The sequence below is a fragment of the Xenopus laevis genome, chromosome 6L, assembly GCF_017654675.1.
Source record: "Xenopus laevis strain J_2021 chromosome 6L, Xenopus_laevis_v10.1, whole genome shotgun sequence".
Classification (NCBI taxonomy): domain Eukaryota; kingdom Metazoa; phylum Chordata; class Amphibia; order Anura; family Pipidae; genus Xenopus; species Xenopus laevis.
The window spans coordinates 143,603,550-143,622,331 of NC_054381.1; the positions used below are offsets into that span (position 1 = coordinate 143,603,550).

The 18,782-nt window shown below is 37.8% G+C and overlaps 1 protein-coding gene across 3 annotated transcripts in view; it reads left to right on the forward strand.

Annotated features, from left to right (window-relative positions):
* Positions 1 to 18,782, forward strand: part of oxr1.L (oxidation resistance 1 L homeolog) — a 308,951-nt gene that overhangs the window by 162,779 nt on the left and 127,390 nt on the right. For all 3 annotated transcript variants that reach the window (XM_041565208.1, XM_041565209.1, XM_041565210.1), the window contains exon 3: positions 3,682 to 3,875. In XM_041565208.1, the coding sequence (XP_041421142.1) occupies positions 3,682 to 3,875 (194 nt within the window). The remainder of the gene's footprint in view (positions 1 to 3,681; positions 3,876 to 18,782) is intronic.

An 18,782-nucleotide genomic window follows, 5' to 3' on the forward strand; every position in this document is an offset into this window, starting at 1 on the left:
AGCCCTTCCTTCTGTTTGATAGTTGCTCTTTGCTTTTGTACAATAGTTTTGTATGAACCAGATGTCTGAGCTAATAAGGGAGTTCTCTGTCCTGCCAAATGGCTACAGGATAATTCACAGTAAAAATCTTCATCTTGAAACTAAGATTTAACACTTTTTGATGCACAAAAGAATTTTTGTCATTGGGACAGTTGTTCCCAAACTATGGGGCTGGGGCAATGATGCAGATCTCTACAGGCTAATTAGGGTGAAAACTAGAGATAATTAATATTTACTCTCCTAAATAGACATGAAAGTCTACCTTAAGGGGCCCATTCATTAAGTTCGAGTGAAGGAATAGAAGAAAAAAAACTTTGAATTTCGAAGTGTTTTTTTGGCTACTCTGACCATCGAATGGGCTACTTCGACCTTCGACTATGACTTCAAATCGAATGATTCAAACTAAAAATCGTTCGACTATTCAACCATTCGATAGTCGAAGTACTGTCTCTTTAAGAAAAAACTTTGACCCCCTAGTTTGCCACCTAAAAGCTACCGAACTCAATGTTAGCCTTTGGGGAAGGTCCCCATAGGCTTGGCTATCTTTTTTTGGTCAAAGGATAATCCTTCGATCGATGGCTTAAAATCCTTTGAATCGTTCGATTGAACGATTATTCCTTCGATTGTTCGATCAAACTACTTGCGCAAAATACTTCGATATTCGAAGTCGAAGGATTTTAATTCCCAGTCGAATATCGAGGGTTAATTAACCCTCGATATTCGACCCTTGATACATTTGCCCCTAAATGTTAGTTAGGGTGGATTGGGGGATGAACAGTTGCTTTTAATAGATATTCTTGAAACTAAAGCTACATGAGCTATACAACATATGCTATAATGCATGTCTATACTTATGTGTAACCTTCTTATGAAGGATCTGGTCACAGAGTGGACCTCCAGCATGTGGAGCAGAAGAGTCCAACAACCAATGCATTAGGGAGATAATCTTCTTTTGGTATTTTCAAGACCTTTGTTTATGTTACCATTTATTGTGGGAAGGAAATAGGTTTAACTCCAGAACATTGGGTTACTTGACATCTCTTTATAGTGGATATTGAAGATGTGGTCATATAATATTGACAACTCAAGGTAATTGAGGTCCATCACTTGATAACCCAATTATTTATTTAAAATTATGGTGTTGTATATTTGTCAAGATTAGGAAACTAATGGTGAGATTGCCAGGGTCAACAAGGAAAGAATGGTTCCAGCAATGGAACCCATGGAACTCTAATTACCACATTGCAGACAAGGCAGCAGCAAAACACTGATTTAACCTAGAAACCTAAGTAACTTACAAGAAACTTACAAGAAATGGGTGAGAACATTAAAAAAATTCCAAACAGGTTCCATTTCAAAAAAGACACACTGTCTCCCCCCAAAACTGTAAATATATAGAGATAAGGGCCGATTTATTAAACCTCAATTTTCTCTGGTCGAGGTTTTTAGGGTGGAAAATTCAGATTTTTTTCTGGAAAAGAAAAACTAAAATTTTTTTAGATTTATCACACCCCAAAGTTGATAAAAATTAGAATCCGAAAATACACCATCTCAAACTTGTCGAGGTCATGTAGAAGTCAATGGCAGATGTTCCTCAAGCTGTTTCTTGACATCGTGATCTGTGCTGGATATTCCCAAAAAGTCGGGTTTCACATCGAAAATTTGATAAAATCGAGTTTTCAGAGCATCAATCACGTGATCCGAATGGCGGTCAATTTTGTCACAATGTTTTGTTGCTCCGATTCTTTTTCAAGGAAAATGATTGATAATTCATGGAAGGGAGTTTGGTTGACTTTGTTTTCATAAAAAAAAAACTGAGATTAATTCAAGTTTTAGTAAATCAGAGTGTCTTTTTATAGTTAACATTGCCCTGGAGAAGATACGTTGTTCTGAAGTAACTTCTAATTGCCCATGCTTTGCCAAATGATTGTCTTATGAGAAGGGAAAGTAATTTGGCTAATTTATCATCTTATTGATGTTAAACTCATTTGGTACATGGCAGTTTTTCTATTATTTAATCCTCTGGTGCATATTCAGAGACAGCTAAATAAATCTCACACATTTTGACAGCAGGCAGATGCCGCCTTTCAGCTGTTTCAAAACAAGAGGTACAGTAGCTACCATCGATTAAAACTGAATTAATGGTCAAGTCAGAGCATCCTCAAGCGTTCCAGCATGGAAATTAGAATGGCAGAGTCCACCATTCCATCCAGATAAGGAGAGGATTTTTACCTTATACAGGTATAGGATCCCTTATCCGGAAACTCGATATCCAGAAAGCTCTGAATTACCCCATTTTATCCAAATTTTTAAAAATGATTTCCATTTTCTCTGTAATAATAAAACAGTAGTTTGTACTTGATCCCAACTGAGATATAATTAATCCTTATTGGAAGCACAACCAGCCTATTGGGGGGTTTATTTAATGTTTAAAAGGATTTCTAGTAGACATAAGGTATGAAGACCCAAATTACAGAAAGATCTGTTATCCAGAAAACCTCAGGTCCCAGGCATTCTGGATAACAGGTCCCATACCTGTAGTAGAATTCTGCTAATGTAATTAAAAAAAACACAATTCTGCATAATGAAAGAAGATGTAAGTTCCAATATACATTCAATAAGCAAGTTAGTGCACATATGGGGGTAAGAAAGGGCAGGTGCCTAAGTACCTCCGTCTTCTCGCTCTTTATGAATACAGCACTGATGAATGCAGACAAATCTGTATTTATAGGCCACATGCAGGTCTCCCTGCCTGAAGGACAGGGCAAAGACATAGCAGATTGCACCCTGACCTGCTGGTAGTAAATGACCCTAACATGTATTAAGTGGACACACAATAGACCCCTGGTCTCCAGCATTACTCAGCAATGTGGTACCCAGACAAAGTACACTAGATGCATAGATGACTATATCCCTAACCCACGCAGAATATGGGCAAATTTGTTCCATTTCGCAGAAAAATTTGCAAATTTCCCACAAAATTTTCTAAACACGAATTTTGACACCGCGTCAATTTTGATGCCCGCGTCAATTCTGGCACTCGCGTCACTTTTGACGCCGGTGTTAATGGGCATCCAAATAATGTTGATAAAGTTTTTTGCTGCCAGCAAATTTTCGCGCCAGTTTAGCGAATTTATTCGGCGGCGACAGAATGCGGAAATTGACTGCAAATTTGCGCCTGATGAATTTATTCACCCATCACTATTTATGATCACACCCAAATCTACCTATAACATTGCACCATTTCCATCATTTTACTTTGCCTCACCAAGTACAGAAAGGTTCCAAGAAATAATGCTTTGCTGCAAGAATTTAAATACCTCTTGTGATTTTTAAGAACCTTCTGCTCTCTATTATACAACAATGAATAGAGCAGATGTATTAATGCTTAATACAAATAAACCTTTTCACTGGTAAGTGGGTAAAACATCATTTATTGATGTTTGTGTTGTTCCCTTGGACCTTAAACAGTATTAAAGGCCGGCTGGGAGACAGCTTATGAGGCCGGTGAGGATTAAATATTTATATGAAGTTGGGACAGACACCCTCTTTAAATAAATCATTACAAAACAGGCAGTCGATTAGCTAAATCATGGGATTCAATGCATAACTGACAGAAATGGTACATTTATCTCGTTTTAGGTTGAAGAAAAAGTCACAGTCAGTGGACATTGAGGCACCAGGGTATAACCCTCTATCAGAAACGTCAGCACCACAAGCAAGTCGAGTGCCACCACCCATTGTCAAGGCCGTTTCGGAGGAAGAACATCACAACTCAGCTAATGCTCAGAAACGTCATGCCAGAAGGGGTGATCTCAAGAGATGCTACACCATCGGTGAGTCCACTGATATTTTGCTTCTTTCAGCTTTATAAACACTAATGTTTGTGGCACCACCTCAGCCCCATTGTCATGTTTAGTTCGGGGTCTCCGAATATCACTAAAAGGTTCAGTTAATATTGAAGCTTTTGCTTGTGTAACGGCAGATAAGCAATGCTCTGTATTGCTTCCATACTGTATTTATTCCCTTTTTAATTGGTCAAAAGTAATCTATCCGTTTCTATTGTTTTGCAACATGCTTACCATTATTCCATCTATGTGGTTCTTGCCTGTGAGCCATGGTCCCTATCATTTTCTTATATTTCTAAGTTTTCGAAACACAAATTTTCTTATATTTCGATGTTTAACAGACTTATAGCTTATCATATTTGAAATGACCTAAAAAATTAGAAAATACCCAATTTTTTTCTTTAAAGGGGTTGTTCACCTTTACAATAACTTTTAGTATGATGTAGAGAGGGATATTTTGTGATTGGAGACTTTGCGATTGGTTTTCATTTTTATCATTTGTGGTTTTTGAGTTATTTAGCTTTGTATTCAGTAGCTCTCCAGTTTGCAATTTCAGCAATCTGGTTGCTCGGGTCCAAATTACCCTAGCAACCATGCACTGATTTGAGACTGGAATATGAATAGGAGAAGCCTGAATAGAAAGATGAGTTATACAAAGTAGCAATAACAATACATTTGTAGCCTTACTGAGCATTTGTTTTTATAGGCCCCCATTTAAAAGCGGAGAAGATGAAGGCAAATAATTATGTAAAACTATATAAAAAAAATTATGAAAACCAATTGAAAAGTTTTTTAGAATTAGCCATTCTATAACTCACTAAGGGGGTTATTTATCAAAGTCCGAATTTATCTTAATATTTTCTGCTACAAACTCCGATCAAATCCGCTCCGTTTTTTATGCTTATTTATTATTACATTTTCACAAAAATTTGCTTTGCCGGAGAAAATCTGATTTTCATTATTTTTTCGGATTTTTCACCCGAAAACTCAGATTTTTCTGCCCGCAAACTCTGAAAACTTCAAGTTATTGCACAAAACCCAGCTCACGTCAAAAACTCATTGGGACTTCTCCCATTGACTTATATGCAACCTCAACAGGTCTGAGATGACGGATTTTCAGATTCTGACTTTTCCATCCTCGGGGTTTAATCAATTCCGAAAAATTTGTGATTTTTAAAAGTCAGATTATTAAAAAAACAATTAATAATTTTTGCATTCAGAGTTTAGTAAATAACCCCCTTTTTAACAATGAGACCAGTCCAGGGTTAGATTGCTTTATGGCACTTCAAATCGTTCTCTGAGTTACATCTTCTTGGAATGTCATCAATATTGCTGTTGATGGTAGCTGTACCCCATAAAGATTATGTGTATTATTTACTATTGTAACAGAGGAACAAGCGGTGAGCAAAATGCTGTTTTTATCCTCAAAGCTGAAATTTGTAGTTTAAGCTTTATTCTCTCTTTTTTTTGCTGCTTCTTCCATATGTCTTAGCTGTAAGAATCAGACCTTGCAGTAAAGGAAAGTGTGAGCAGGGATTGTAAGTAATGTAGATTTATAGGTAATGGTACATTGGAGGACTATGAATCTATGTGGTAGCATTTCCAGGCCTAATGCAAAGTAATCGGGGGGTTTTATATGTCTACAACATTTATACGCAATATACTTTATCACTTTAACTTAGGGATCTCCAGTCTGCAGCTTCCCAGCCATAGCTCAACGATAAGTCTCAAAATCCCCTGGTCAGACAGTGATGCATTCAATTCACAGCTGTTTATTTGTTGACTTTGACAGGGGAAAGACAAATCAAATTCATTCCCCTGTCTTCTCTAAACTATTGATTTAGTGGAAATGTTAACCTCAAAATGAGCCAAATCTGAACTTTCATATACAGGTTTTGTAAGAGTTATAGATATTTAAATGTGAATTTTCCAAGACCCCAACAAAAGTTCCATAGATTGGGATTGTAATTAATTTTACCGATTTCCCAGCTTGCTGTTCTAAGTAGTTAGTTGCTAGCCGCCTTCTCTTATTGGTCATTTTAGGCTTGTGGGGTTTGTCATTCAATGGGCTTAGTCATGGAAACCAATGATCACACCTTTATCCACAATGAAAGCTTTCTCTCGGATATTGCCGATGATCCCCTGGAACTTTTTCATTAGAATTAGTGATGGGCGAATACATTCGACAGGCGCGAATTCACATCGAATTTCCGCGTTTGGAGCCGGCTTCAAAACCGTTGTGCGCCAACATTATTCGGACCCTCATTGACTTAATGCTGGTGTCAAAATTGACGCAGGCGTCAAAATTGATGCAGGAATCAAAATTTTCAACGAAGTGAAACGGGACAAATTTGCCCATCACTAATTAGAATTTGTGGATTATTAGCACAATGTAATATTTATTTTTTGGTGTATGATACTATTCTTACTTTAAAGACATACAGGTATGAATGGACAAAGTAAACACTAATCTGGGACTAATTATACTCAATTGTTTTAAAGGGGTGGTTCACCTTTATGTTCACTTTTAGTATGTTATAGAAAGGCCAATTCTATTGGCTTTCATTTTTATATACAGTAGTTTTTTTTAATTATTTGACTTGGTCTTCTGACTCTTTCGAGCTTTCAAATGGGGTTCACTGACCCCATCTAAAAAACAAATGCTCTGTAAGGCTATTCAGGCCTCTCCTATTCATAATCAATTATTTGTATTGATGCATGGTTGGACCCTAGCAACCAGATGACTGAAATTGCAGACTGGAGAGCTGATGTTTAAAAAGGCAAATAACTCAAAAACCACAAATAATAAAAAAATGAAAACCAATTGTAAAGTCTCAGAATATTATATTAAAAGTTAATTTAAAGGTGAACACCCCTTAAAGGAAATTTAAAAAAAAATAGGTATTTTGTGACTTTCTGTGCATTTCTCAGCAGCAATTGTGGAGCCTGGTGCTCAGATAAAATACTGAAACACATAGCAAAGCACAAGACAATGAGTTTATGAGTTTATGACAGCCATGTTTTATACACAATAGATCTGGCCATAAAAATAGGAGGTGAGCAGAGACCTAGACATTGGAGTGCCAGTGAATGTGATCTACTTTGATACAGTGCTGCACAGATAGTTGCTGATTCAATTAAGGAATATTGGCTTAAGCATAATATTTATATTTGAATGGAAAACTGGCTGAAGGATAGATCATAAAGAGTGGTGGTTAAATATATAAACTTTGTTATGTGGGGTTTATATGATGACTTTGGCAGTCCGACCTTCTAACCTTACCTGTAAGTTTTCTTTATTCTTTTAAATATATATAGACACCCTAATGTGTTTATAAGCAAAACAAGGTTTTTTTATTGTTGGTGCTGAAATCCTTTGCAGAGTATAAAGGCCCCTGACATGGTTGATACCCGTAAATGTGTTTTAATTTTGTTACTTTAGTTCAAGAAATAAAGGTGAATAAAGAATCTGTTTATTACAAGGGGTAACATTCCCCTATTAATAGCTGTCAGGGTAAATGTAGGTTTTTGGGTCCAATAAACCATTCAAATGAGCAGAGCTGTCTTTGGGTGCAGATAAGGTTGATTGGTTGCCCAATGTTCCATAAAAGAGCAGCTGGAGGTGAGAAGAGAAAGAAATAGGAGGTATAGTCCAGAAAAGTATTTAAAGTATAGAGAGTTGTTAGCAACAGAGGCTCAATAAAGTCCTACAAGGTGATCCATGAAGCTCATGCCACGCTAGCAACCAGAAACCCCCTTTTAGGGCGCATATTTACTTTTTAAGTCATTACAAATGATATACAGTAAATTCTGATTTTGTGACATGAAACAAGGGTGTAGCAACTCATACATAGTACAGATTCCAGTAGACAGGAATCATATCTAGGGACTAATGATGATTTGCATAAATTGCTTTGGGGAAGACATTAATCAACCTATTGTTTCTCCTTAAAAACTGGAATCTGTAGTTAAAATATATACGAGAGGTGCATTATTCATTACAGAGATTTCACTATTTTCTCCAAGAAAACTTTCCTCTTCAGTATTCAAAAAAAAAAAAAAAAAAAAAATTTTGGTTCTTCTGTCCAAACGTCTAGAATCAAGTATGATTTGAGATTTGGCCTGGGAGGAGGAAGAGTTTATGATTCAGTCTTAAAAGAGGAAGAAAGCTTCAATCAATGGGGGGGAGGTGCCAAGATTTAGTCACTCCCACTGATTGTAATCATTTGATACCCTGGACTGGTGCTTCTGTTAGCAGAAAACTGCACCAGTCTGAGGTTCTCCTCAACGAGCACCATGGAGCAATCCTTTCACTGCTTCTTTATTTTCATCAGGGTGCACATGTACAGTAAAAAAGCCATCTTTTACATTCTTGAAGAAAGATGAAGCAGAAGAAGAGAATTACTCCATGCTGTGTGAGCAGAAGTACCCCAGGCTGGTGCAGTTTTTTGCTAACAGGATGTTTATTATATCTCTTGACATTTTTACATAAGGTTCTGTAGAGCACTTGGTCATGCAGTAAGTTGCACTGCATCAAAAGCTTTGCGTATCTACTGCTTATGTACATCTGCCATCTATCTAGAGGCCCTACATTGATAAGAACAACTGGTTGATGATGTTTGTATGTGCATAGATCACTGACGGGAAGCACTTGTCAATGGTACATGGGACTAGGGTGTTAGTCAAGCGTCACAGGGTTCAGTAATTTAATCTTGAGGACACCATTGAAAGTAATGTTTGCCAAGCACAAAATCTATGTAGAACAACTGAATTCATTCATGATGTCTCATCCTTGTGGGGGATCTTGACGCCATTCAGCAGCAGTAAGGGACAGCAATGTTAATCTGTTGTTTTCCTATACTGCATGCAACTGTTGCTGCCCTTAGATACAGTATGTGACGATATTCAAAAATCCTAAACATGTTAGGCTGAAAATGTCAGGTGAGCAGGTGTAAATGATCCTGAAGAACCTAAAGAATGCTGAATGATAAAGAATTAATTTTACTGATGAGTGGGTGGTGGTAAAAATAGTGCATGTGTCAGTTTGATACCATCCTTTGTCCCTATTTTATACCAGATGAACTGATCCCCTTTCTTTAAGCCCCTAGCCTCAGATTCACATCTATCTATCTACCCATATATCCACCAATCTATCAATCAATCTATACCTACCTATCGATATATCATTTATCTATCCATCCATCTATCTATCTATCTACCTATCTATTTATATATCTATCCCAACATCTATCTCATCTATGTATCTATCTATGTATCTATGTATCTATCTATCTATCTATCTATCTATCTATCTATCTATCTATCTATCTATCTATCTATCTATCTATCTATCTATCCACCCATCTATCGATATATCTATCTACCTACCTATCATTTATCTATCCATCCTTTCAGCAATCTATCTATCATCTATCTATCTATCTATCTATCTATCTATCTATCTATCTATCTATCTATCTATCTATCTATCTATCTATCTATCTCTATCATCTATCTATCTATCTATCTATCTATCTATCTATCTATCTATCTATCTATCTATCTATCTATCTATCTATCTATCTATCTATCTATCTATCTATCTATCTATCTATCTATCTATAATCTATCATCTATCTGTCTATCATCTCTCTCTCTCTCTCTCTCTCTCTCTCTCTCTCTCTCTCTCTCTCTCTCTCTCACACACACACACTCTCTCTCTCTCTTACTCCCTCTATCTGTCTGTCTGTCTGTCTGTCTATCTATCTACCCTTGCCCTTCTACTCTGTTAATTACTGTACATTGACACACACCTATTTGAAATCCACTTTCTCTTTTAAGAAGGAATCTTCTCCCATCTCTCTCTCCCAGAGATATTTTGGATAACCCTTAGCCCTGAGGGAAGATTTACATCACACAAGAAGTTAAGTGCTGCCTGGGGGGAAAGGGATGCCATTGCCCACAGCTCAAAATAATTCGCTCCAATACATACTGAGAATGAATAAATGAAAACAAGCCGTACAGTATAAATTCCGCCTGGAATGACAATCTATGATATTTTACTTACTGTAAATCAGATCCAGATATATTTGGTTATCTTCTATTGTTATAATGTAGTATTATTGACATGTTGCTTTCACAGAAGTGAAATAGAATAAAATATAATAAATTAAAATGGATCTAGCTTTTGCAGCCAGAAAGCCTAAGTGCTTAATAGCTCCCTAATGTGTTATAAAATTCTATATACTTCAATCTTAAGAACCTCCTTTATGTATTTCATTACTTTAATCCCGATGCTCATCTGACATATATTTTGTTGTTTAGTGTGCATATTGCATAGCAACAAGCTGCTGGTAAGGATTTATATTCTGCTCTCCAGAGCTGCTGAAACTATATATATATATATATATATATATATATATATATATATATATATATATATATATATATATATATATATATATATATATATATATATATATATATTTGACATATCCACACAAACCCTGGAGGATTCTAAGGCAAAAATAAATGTTGTTTCCCTCCATTCAGTTTAGGCCAAAGCGGTTTGCGATTGCTCTGTATATAGAGCCTCCATATCTGATGATTTGGAGAAATGAAGGTAAAGCTGAAGGCAAGTTCAGTATTAAGGCAGAGTATCTACTATACCTTGTCCAGCCTGCATTACTTCAACTTTAAGTCAACTGCAACTATCATCAAGTTGGACATCCATGAGATACGTGTATGGTACTGGTAGGCAAAAAAACAAAGGAGAACTAAACCCTAAAAATGAGTGGTAAAAAATGCCATATTTTATATACTGAATTTATGGCACCAGCCTAAAGTTTCAGCTTGTCAATAGCAGCAATGATCCAGGACTTCAAACTTGTCACAGGGGGTCACCATCTTGGAAAGTGTCTGTGACACTCACATGCTCAGTGGGCTCTGATTGGCTGTTGAGAAACTAAGCTTAGGGCTCGTCACTAATTATCCAGCAGAAAATGAGGTTGGTCTGTAATATAAGCTGATGCTACAGGGCTGATTATTAAATTCTGATGCTGCCATGTAGTAATTATCTGTATTAATTACTAATCAGCCTTATATTGTGACATTTATATTCTATATGTACTGTATATTGTGAGTGGGTCCCTAAGCTCAGTAAGTGACAGCAGCACAGAGCATGTGCAGTGAATCAGCAGAAAAGAAGATGGGGAGCTACTGGGGCATCTTTGGAGACACAGATCTTTACTGCTAACGGGCTGGTACAGAAGCCCAAAACATAATGTACTTAAGTTAAGCTTTAGTTCTCCTTTAAATGATTGTTAGTAGACTTAACGTATGGAGATCCAAATTACAAAAAGACCCCTTTTCTGGAAAAGCCCAGGTCCCCAGTATTCTGGATAACAGGTCCCATACCTGTATATACAAAAAATAAATTGCTTCAGAAACACTACTATAGTTTATATAAATAAGCTGCTGTGTAGCCAGGGGGCAGACATTCAGGAGGAGAAAAGGAGAAAGGTTACACAGCAGATAAGCTCTGCGGATGTTCTTATATAACCATATAGCCTTTAGAAATTGCATCTCAATTTTGAAAACCGATAATGATGGAATATCTGCACCAAACAGAGCTGAAAGCAGTGCCTTTAGGATTTGCTGAATTAATTTTAACTGCTCCCCGATCCAGCCCTAAATGTTCCTTCTGATGTGACCTTATTCAGATTCTTGTTTCCTGCCTAAAGCAATCAAGGATACATTCTCTCTCTGCAGGCTAATCATTTTTGAGATAAACGGATTAAGAAATTGCAAATTGAGATTCCCACTCGTTTTGTTAATCAAATTTACATTTTTCTGTTTTAATACGATAAGTCGCTCTGTGCTGGGAAGTTGGCAACGGTTCTCTGCAATGAAAAAACAATGGAAACTGAGAGCCTTGGGAAAAATGATTTTGTGTCTATGGTTATATACAGTACAGACCCTTTTTTATATTGTGTTTTCTATGAAGGTTTTTCCGCCATCAAGGTCATGATACATATAAATATTTAGTAGCCGTAAGTGTAAAGCACTGCTTTTCTGATTTTTTTTTTTTGGTTCATACCTCATCTTGAGGTCCAACATTTGTTCAGGGTTTGTCTTGGCCCATAACAAGGTTATACTGTAGTTATAGGACATTGCATTAGCAGCTATGCAACCATATGTCCATGAATAACTAGGGCTGTAAATCTCACCCTAACTGGTCTTCAGGCAGCACTGAGCCAACTCTTCGGTTTGGGAATCAATGGTCTACACCGGTGATCCCCAGCCAGTGGTTAATGAGCAACATGTTGCTCACCAACCCCTTGGATCTTGCCCCCCAGTGGCCTCAAAGCAGGCTTCGAATTTTGGTTACATAAAAAACAGGTGTACTGCCAAATAGAGCTGTAGGCTGTCAGTCCCCTTGACCCGGGGACTTTTTTCATGTTGCGTTGATCCCCAACTCTTTTTACATTGCATGTGGCTCACAGGTAAAAAGGTTTTGGGACCCCTGGTCTACACCAACAGGACAATGACAAGAATATGTTTAAAGAAAGATACATTATACTGAACAGTTATGGATTTAGAAAACAATATAGCACCCAAACCCAGCCATGTAGTCTGTTGTGTGCTTAAAGGTATGATGAAACCCCTAGGGGATACCAAGTGATTATCATCACTTTGGGCTTGAAGTTCTTTAAAATACCATATAAACTCGAGTATCAGCCGAGTTTTTCAGCACCCAAAATATGCTGAAAAACTCTACCTCGGCTTATACTCGGGTCAAGCGCAAAAATGGTCATCGGGGTCTAAGAATAGTCGCCGGTGCCTAAGAATAGTCGCCGGCATCCAAGAATAGTCTCCAAGAATATTCGCCGGCGTCCAAGAATGGTAGCCGGCATCCAAAAATGAGGAGCAGAAACCCTCAATTTTTTGATTGAAACTTACCAGAAGCTGCTGCATTTCTCACCCTCGGCTTATACTCGAGTCAATAAGCTTTCCCAGTTTTTGGATGTAAAATTAGGTACCTCGGCTTATACTCGGAATGGCTTATACTCGAGGATATACGGTAAGCACTGGTTTAATGCTGCAGATGCACCACCATCATCTTACTTGTTCTTCCAAATGCTCCTCTGTGCAGGCGCAATGCAGAAATTGCAGAATGGACCACATTGAGCTCTGCAGAATAACTCCAATGACTAAAGCCAGTATTTTTTTTAATGAAGAGCACCAGCCCAAGGCCTCTCTGCCTAACAACTTGGCACCTCCCATGATTTTTACCTTTCCTTCTTCTTTAAAAGAAACCAGTGCTGAGCCTAAAGTTAAAGGGGACCCGTCACACAAAAAAAATTATTCAAAATCCTATTTTATCACATTAGTCAAGCAAAATGAACTTTAATTACACTGTATAAATTATTTGAATCTTGTTTCCTTCAGTCTGGGATTCATAATTATAGCAAGCAGGCAGCAGCCATTTTGTGCACACTGTTATTAAGACAAGCCTTGTATCATCTCAGAATCTTGTTTGTGCACCAGAATGGGACCCGATGTCCATTTCTATGCACTGGTTACACCATTAAATGTTAAAGAGAACAGGGGAATGTGTGGAGAGCAGTGACATCTAGGAAGTGGTGAATGGAAAGTGAAATTAATTGTCTGCCCCGCCTCTATGACCATGACATAGAGGAGGGGCAGACAATATTTGATTGACAGCTGAGATTTTTAAATGAGCTTACAACGGCCATGAATGCTTTAATAAAAAATAGAAATTGGATTTCATATTTAATTTGAAAAGGACTTTTATTATACAGATTTTTGTGTCTGGGTGACAGGTCCACTTTAATGGCCACAAACAAGTGTGAGCTTTAATCCTGTGTCACATAATCTCTCTGTGCCTCAGGAACCCAAGAAAACCGATAACCAGAAACTTACTAAATAACTGTGTCTATATTCAGCATAAGCAGCACAATATAAAGTTAAAGCTAATCATATTCATAATCAATTCTAAACTCATACATTTATCTTACTGTGCGGATTGGAAATGTGTTGTTTTCTATGTTGTCCTTGTTACAAGAAGCTTCTGTGCTCTGAAGCATGACCTTTGTGTATGTTTCTGGTAAATCGCTGATTTATGATGTTCAGAAAAGATTAGTTGCCTTGATACTTTAGTTCAGGATGTTATGGCTGCCAATTCACTTCTGCAGAAGGAAATTGCCCACAGACCTTTACTCTTGACTGTGCTGCGGATACATAAGTCCATACAATCAAATGATACACCACAAAAGAAACTGACAGTTACAAATGATTAGGTCTCTGAATAATGGAAACTGATTAATGATAATGAAATAACATTAGTTTAATGAATCAAACTTGTTAAGATAATGAGCAAGTCTGCTATGTAGGGCATCTCGTGTCCTACAAACCCATACCACCCTGCTTGCTTCTACTCCTGATAGGGAGCCATGTAAGGGTGGCTGGAGAGCGTATTTGCTAATACAGAGAGTGCTCTCCTGCCATGTAAGGGATACTTTCCTTTACCTCAAGTCTACATCTACAACTTAAAAACCATATGTAAGATGAGTATTGTTGGATAGAAAAGGAGGTTCTGTTGACAGACACTTCTATAATTATTGGGTGTAATAATAGAGCGGCTACTGTGTGGTCCAGAAATATAGAGGCCCTAGAGGACCTTTTTACTAAAGGGTAATTTCAATAAATATGTACAGGAATGTTCATGAAGCATGTAAAATTAAGTTTATTTTATATGTGTAAATAGACAATATGCAGGTTTAGCCAGCAGGTGATGGCAAGTCCACAGTGCCTTTCTGAGGCATTTCCTCTTTGGCCTAGGAACATCCATAAGCTGGATCAAGACCGATGTGCCTGGACCACTAGTGGAAGGTTGACTCCTTTAGGGCTTTCTGGTGATAGAAGGTGGTGTGAGTCCACTCTAGGAGGCACATTAACTAAAGGGTGAATTGTGGATGTTTAGAGAAAATTTGCCAAAAAGACAATAGGCCACAACATCGCCTATTTACTAGATAGCGAAGAGGACAATTCACAAGTGAAAAACCTTCACCATTTCGCCAACGAAAATTCTCTAGCAAAAATTATCTAGTGAAAATCCAGTAATTTATGAAAGTGTGAACGCTAGCCTATTCGCTTAAGTGTATAAACACCCATTATAAAGATAGAGCAGCCACCATCGCAATCAACATTGCCCTTTCCATGCTACTTTTCTCCATTTTCGAAAGAATTTTCCCTACTCCTATTGTATGGGGAAATATACTGGCGAATATACAGGTGGGCCCTTTACAATCAACTATCCAAGCATAATAACATGTATGAGAAATAGTTACCAGTGAAATAGTTACCAGTGAAATAGTTACCAGTGAAATAGTTACCAGTGAAGCCATTAAATTAGCAGTTCTTAATTTTTGCCTGATTCATTGTTTCTCTATGACCATAAAGCCATTCCTTGTAATAGATATTACCCAATGCAGGATAAAACCATGTTGTAATGGTCTTTTAAACTGTATTTTTCCTTAACTTCAGGCATGTTGCTCCAAATTATAAAAAAAAGCTCTTAATCTCCTAAGCAATCTATATAACCAATCTCATGCTTGTATTTAGATAAATATGGCTTTCTATGAAGTTAATGTATGTCCTGCTGAAAACATTGTATGGTTTACCTTCTTCAGGCATTCATTATCCCCCACTGAATAAGCAGGAAATCGGAAATAGAATCATTCTGTAACTTGAGTGTCAGTGCCATACTTTTTACTATGGAGGGGATCCCCAACCTTTTTTACCCATGAGCCACAATCCCAAAAGGGTTGGGGAGCAACACAAACATGAAAAAGGGTTATAACTGGTTATTTGGTAGCCCCTTTATGGACTGGCAGCACATGCTCAGTGTGGTCCGGGCTGCTTAGGGATCGTCATAAAACACAAGTCAAATAATATCTGGCAGAAGCCGACATAGCAAGACTGGTTAATAATCAGAATATGCAGACTGCACTGGGCCCTGTGTTGTCATGTAATCTAATGTGGATTTTATATTTTTTGTATTGTTTAATACAAACTTTCTCCAACTCTGCAGAACCAGTGGCTGCAGCAAAATAATCCTCCAAATAGAATCCCAGTGTATCTGTTTAAATCTGGCTCCATGATCTTTGTCCCTGCAGCTGGAGTTGGAAACAGTAAAGGGGATGTAAACAGTAGCGTCACTAGAGGGGGGCGGGCCCTGGTGCGTGACGCGCAGCTGGGCCCCGCCCCCCTCCGTACAGCCACATTTGTCAGTGGCGCGTGAGCTGCCGGGGGGCCTGAGGGGGTGTGGGCCCTGGCCCGCTCGCACCCCCTGCTCCCCCGGTAGTTTCACCACTGGATGTAAAGGCAAAAATAAAATCCAATACAAATCTCTACACAATCGCCGACTGCTCTACAGGGAAACAAACAAAGCTGCTTGAGTTCTGCATGGCTGGGAAGTAAGGCGGGGGCTCCCCCTGCTGTTCATAAGTATGGTTGTTTCCCTGCAGAGTAGTTTAGGACCGTCTGACAATTCCTATCCACAGCAGTAAATGAAGGGAGAATTACACTGCATACAGTCAGGTTTCTTATAAAAAACAGTACACATGTTTTAATTAAAGTATATTGGAGATAGGTTTCTTTTTCATTAAAGAAAGTAAAAATGGGTTTTTTTTTTATTTTGGCTTTACGTGCCCTTTAAGCAACCAAAACTTGCCTCCACACGAGGAATTCAATAATAAGCATCCTCTTAAGGCCACTGGCCTAAGCAAACCAAAAATTGCCTCCACACCAGGAATTCAATAATAAACATCCTCTTAAGGCCACTGGGAGCAAAATCAAGGGGTTGGTGAGCAACATGTTACTCTCGAGCCACTGGTTGGGGATCGCTGGTCTATAGCATTCATAGTAACATTTTTTTTTCTTTTTATTAACTACCTATCTGCCAGTTGATCCAGAGGAAGGCAAAAAAAAAAAAACATCTGAAGCCTCTCCAATTTGCCTCAGAGGGGGAAAAATTCCTTCCTGACTCCAAAATGGCAATCGGACTAGTCCCTGGATCAACTTGGACTATGAGCTATTTCCCATAACCCTGTATTCCCTTACTTGCTAAAAAGCCATCCAACCCCTTCTTAAAGCTATCTAATGTTTCAGCCTGTACAACTGATTCAGGGAGAGAATTCCACATCTTAACAGCTCTCACTGTAACAAACCCCTTCCGAATATTTAGGCGGAACCTCTTTTCTTCTAATCGGAATGGGGGACCTTGTGTCAACTGGAAAGACCTACTTGTAAATAAAGCATAGGGTAGATGAACAAAACCCACCGATGGTGTAGCAGGAGCTTCAACCAGCTTAATGCAAAAAGGCTTGACATATTGATGTCTGTTTCATTCCCAATGGAGACTTGATGCCAGATGATATTTTAGTGTATGGAATTACAAAGAAAAAAAATCATGGCACATAAAAAAAAATCAAAGATGACTAGACATGTGATGAATAATAACAGAAAGAAAAAAAAACAATAAAGAAGAGAAAGCCCTGAACTATCGAAATAAAAGAATGCATGGAGCGCTATGCTCAGAGCACGAAGCACTATCCAAATTAACTCAAAGACCCTCTGGAGGCAAAACCTTGTTAAGCACAGACACTCATGCCAAGCAAACAAAAGATTAACACAGTTGTTACCTTCGCCTTGTTGTTAAAGAAATGATCCCAGCTGAAATATTTTCGCTGGTGTTGATTTATAGCAGGAAGAGACAGGGCAACAACAGTATTCGGAGACATAATGCTAATGCCAGTGGAAGCTACAAGGGAGGGGGGAAGATTTATTATTTATAACTATGAAAAATAGTCCTTGACGTAGACCATTTATTTCTGTACATATCTATTGAAATTGAGAACCAGCCAGGATTCCCGTTTCTTACCTTTACTTCACTTACAAGAAATCAAGTCACAGTTGTATTTCAATGAAGGAACATGTAATCAGGCTACGTAATTGAAGTTTGATGATCCAGGGAATGAGCCTATGGTTGTTTTTCTTTTAAATTTTTTTACTTTTTCCTTTCTCTTAATTCAACAGAAACATGGCAATTTTAATGCAAATGGATGATGGTACTTGATGGTTGACTATATTACTGTATATTACTGTATAACTGTATTGATTTTTTTGCACCCATATTGCATTACAAACATTTTACGTTTTGTCATTTTAGTTTCATACCCAATGCACAAACACAAGTTTACATAGATACATCATCAGTCTGAAAAATCATCTTTTAAAGCTAATTGGGCCTGCACATTTAGGTGTAAATTCACCGCCTTTACTATTCCACCAAGGAGATGCCTGTAATCCTTTTTTTATTTCATTTTTAATGGGCTGTGTCCATGATAAGCTGATAAGCTTGGTATCTTATAATATAAATTGGACTGTTTGAAAACAAAATGAAGAGCAAAGGAATAATGTTTTGCTGAGAAAAATGAAAAAGCTTGGCCAGAAAGGCTGTGATGGGAGGTGGTTAGAGGTGTTGACATTAGCCTTAGTGGTACAGGTATGGGATCTTGGGTTTGGGACCTGGAGTTTTCTGGGGTTTTCCTGTAATTGGGATCTCTATAACTTAAGTCTACTAAAAAACATGTAAACATTAATTAAACCTAATAGGATTGGTCTGCCTCCAATAACGAGGAATTATATCTTAATTGGGATCAAGGAAAACCTTAGCTATGAAGAAAGACTGGCCAAGTTGGGGTTGTTCATGCTGGAGAAGAACCAAACCCTTAATTATAAAAACCCCTACCCCCCCAGCCTAGGTGTTACCCCCAGTAAATGCCCCTAACTCTTTACTCACCATCTTCT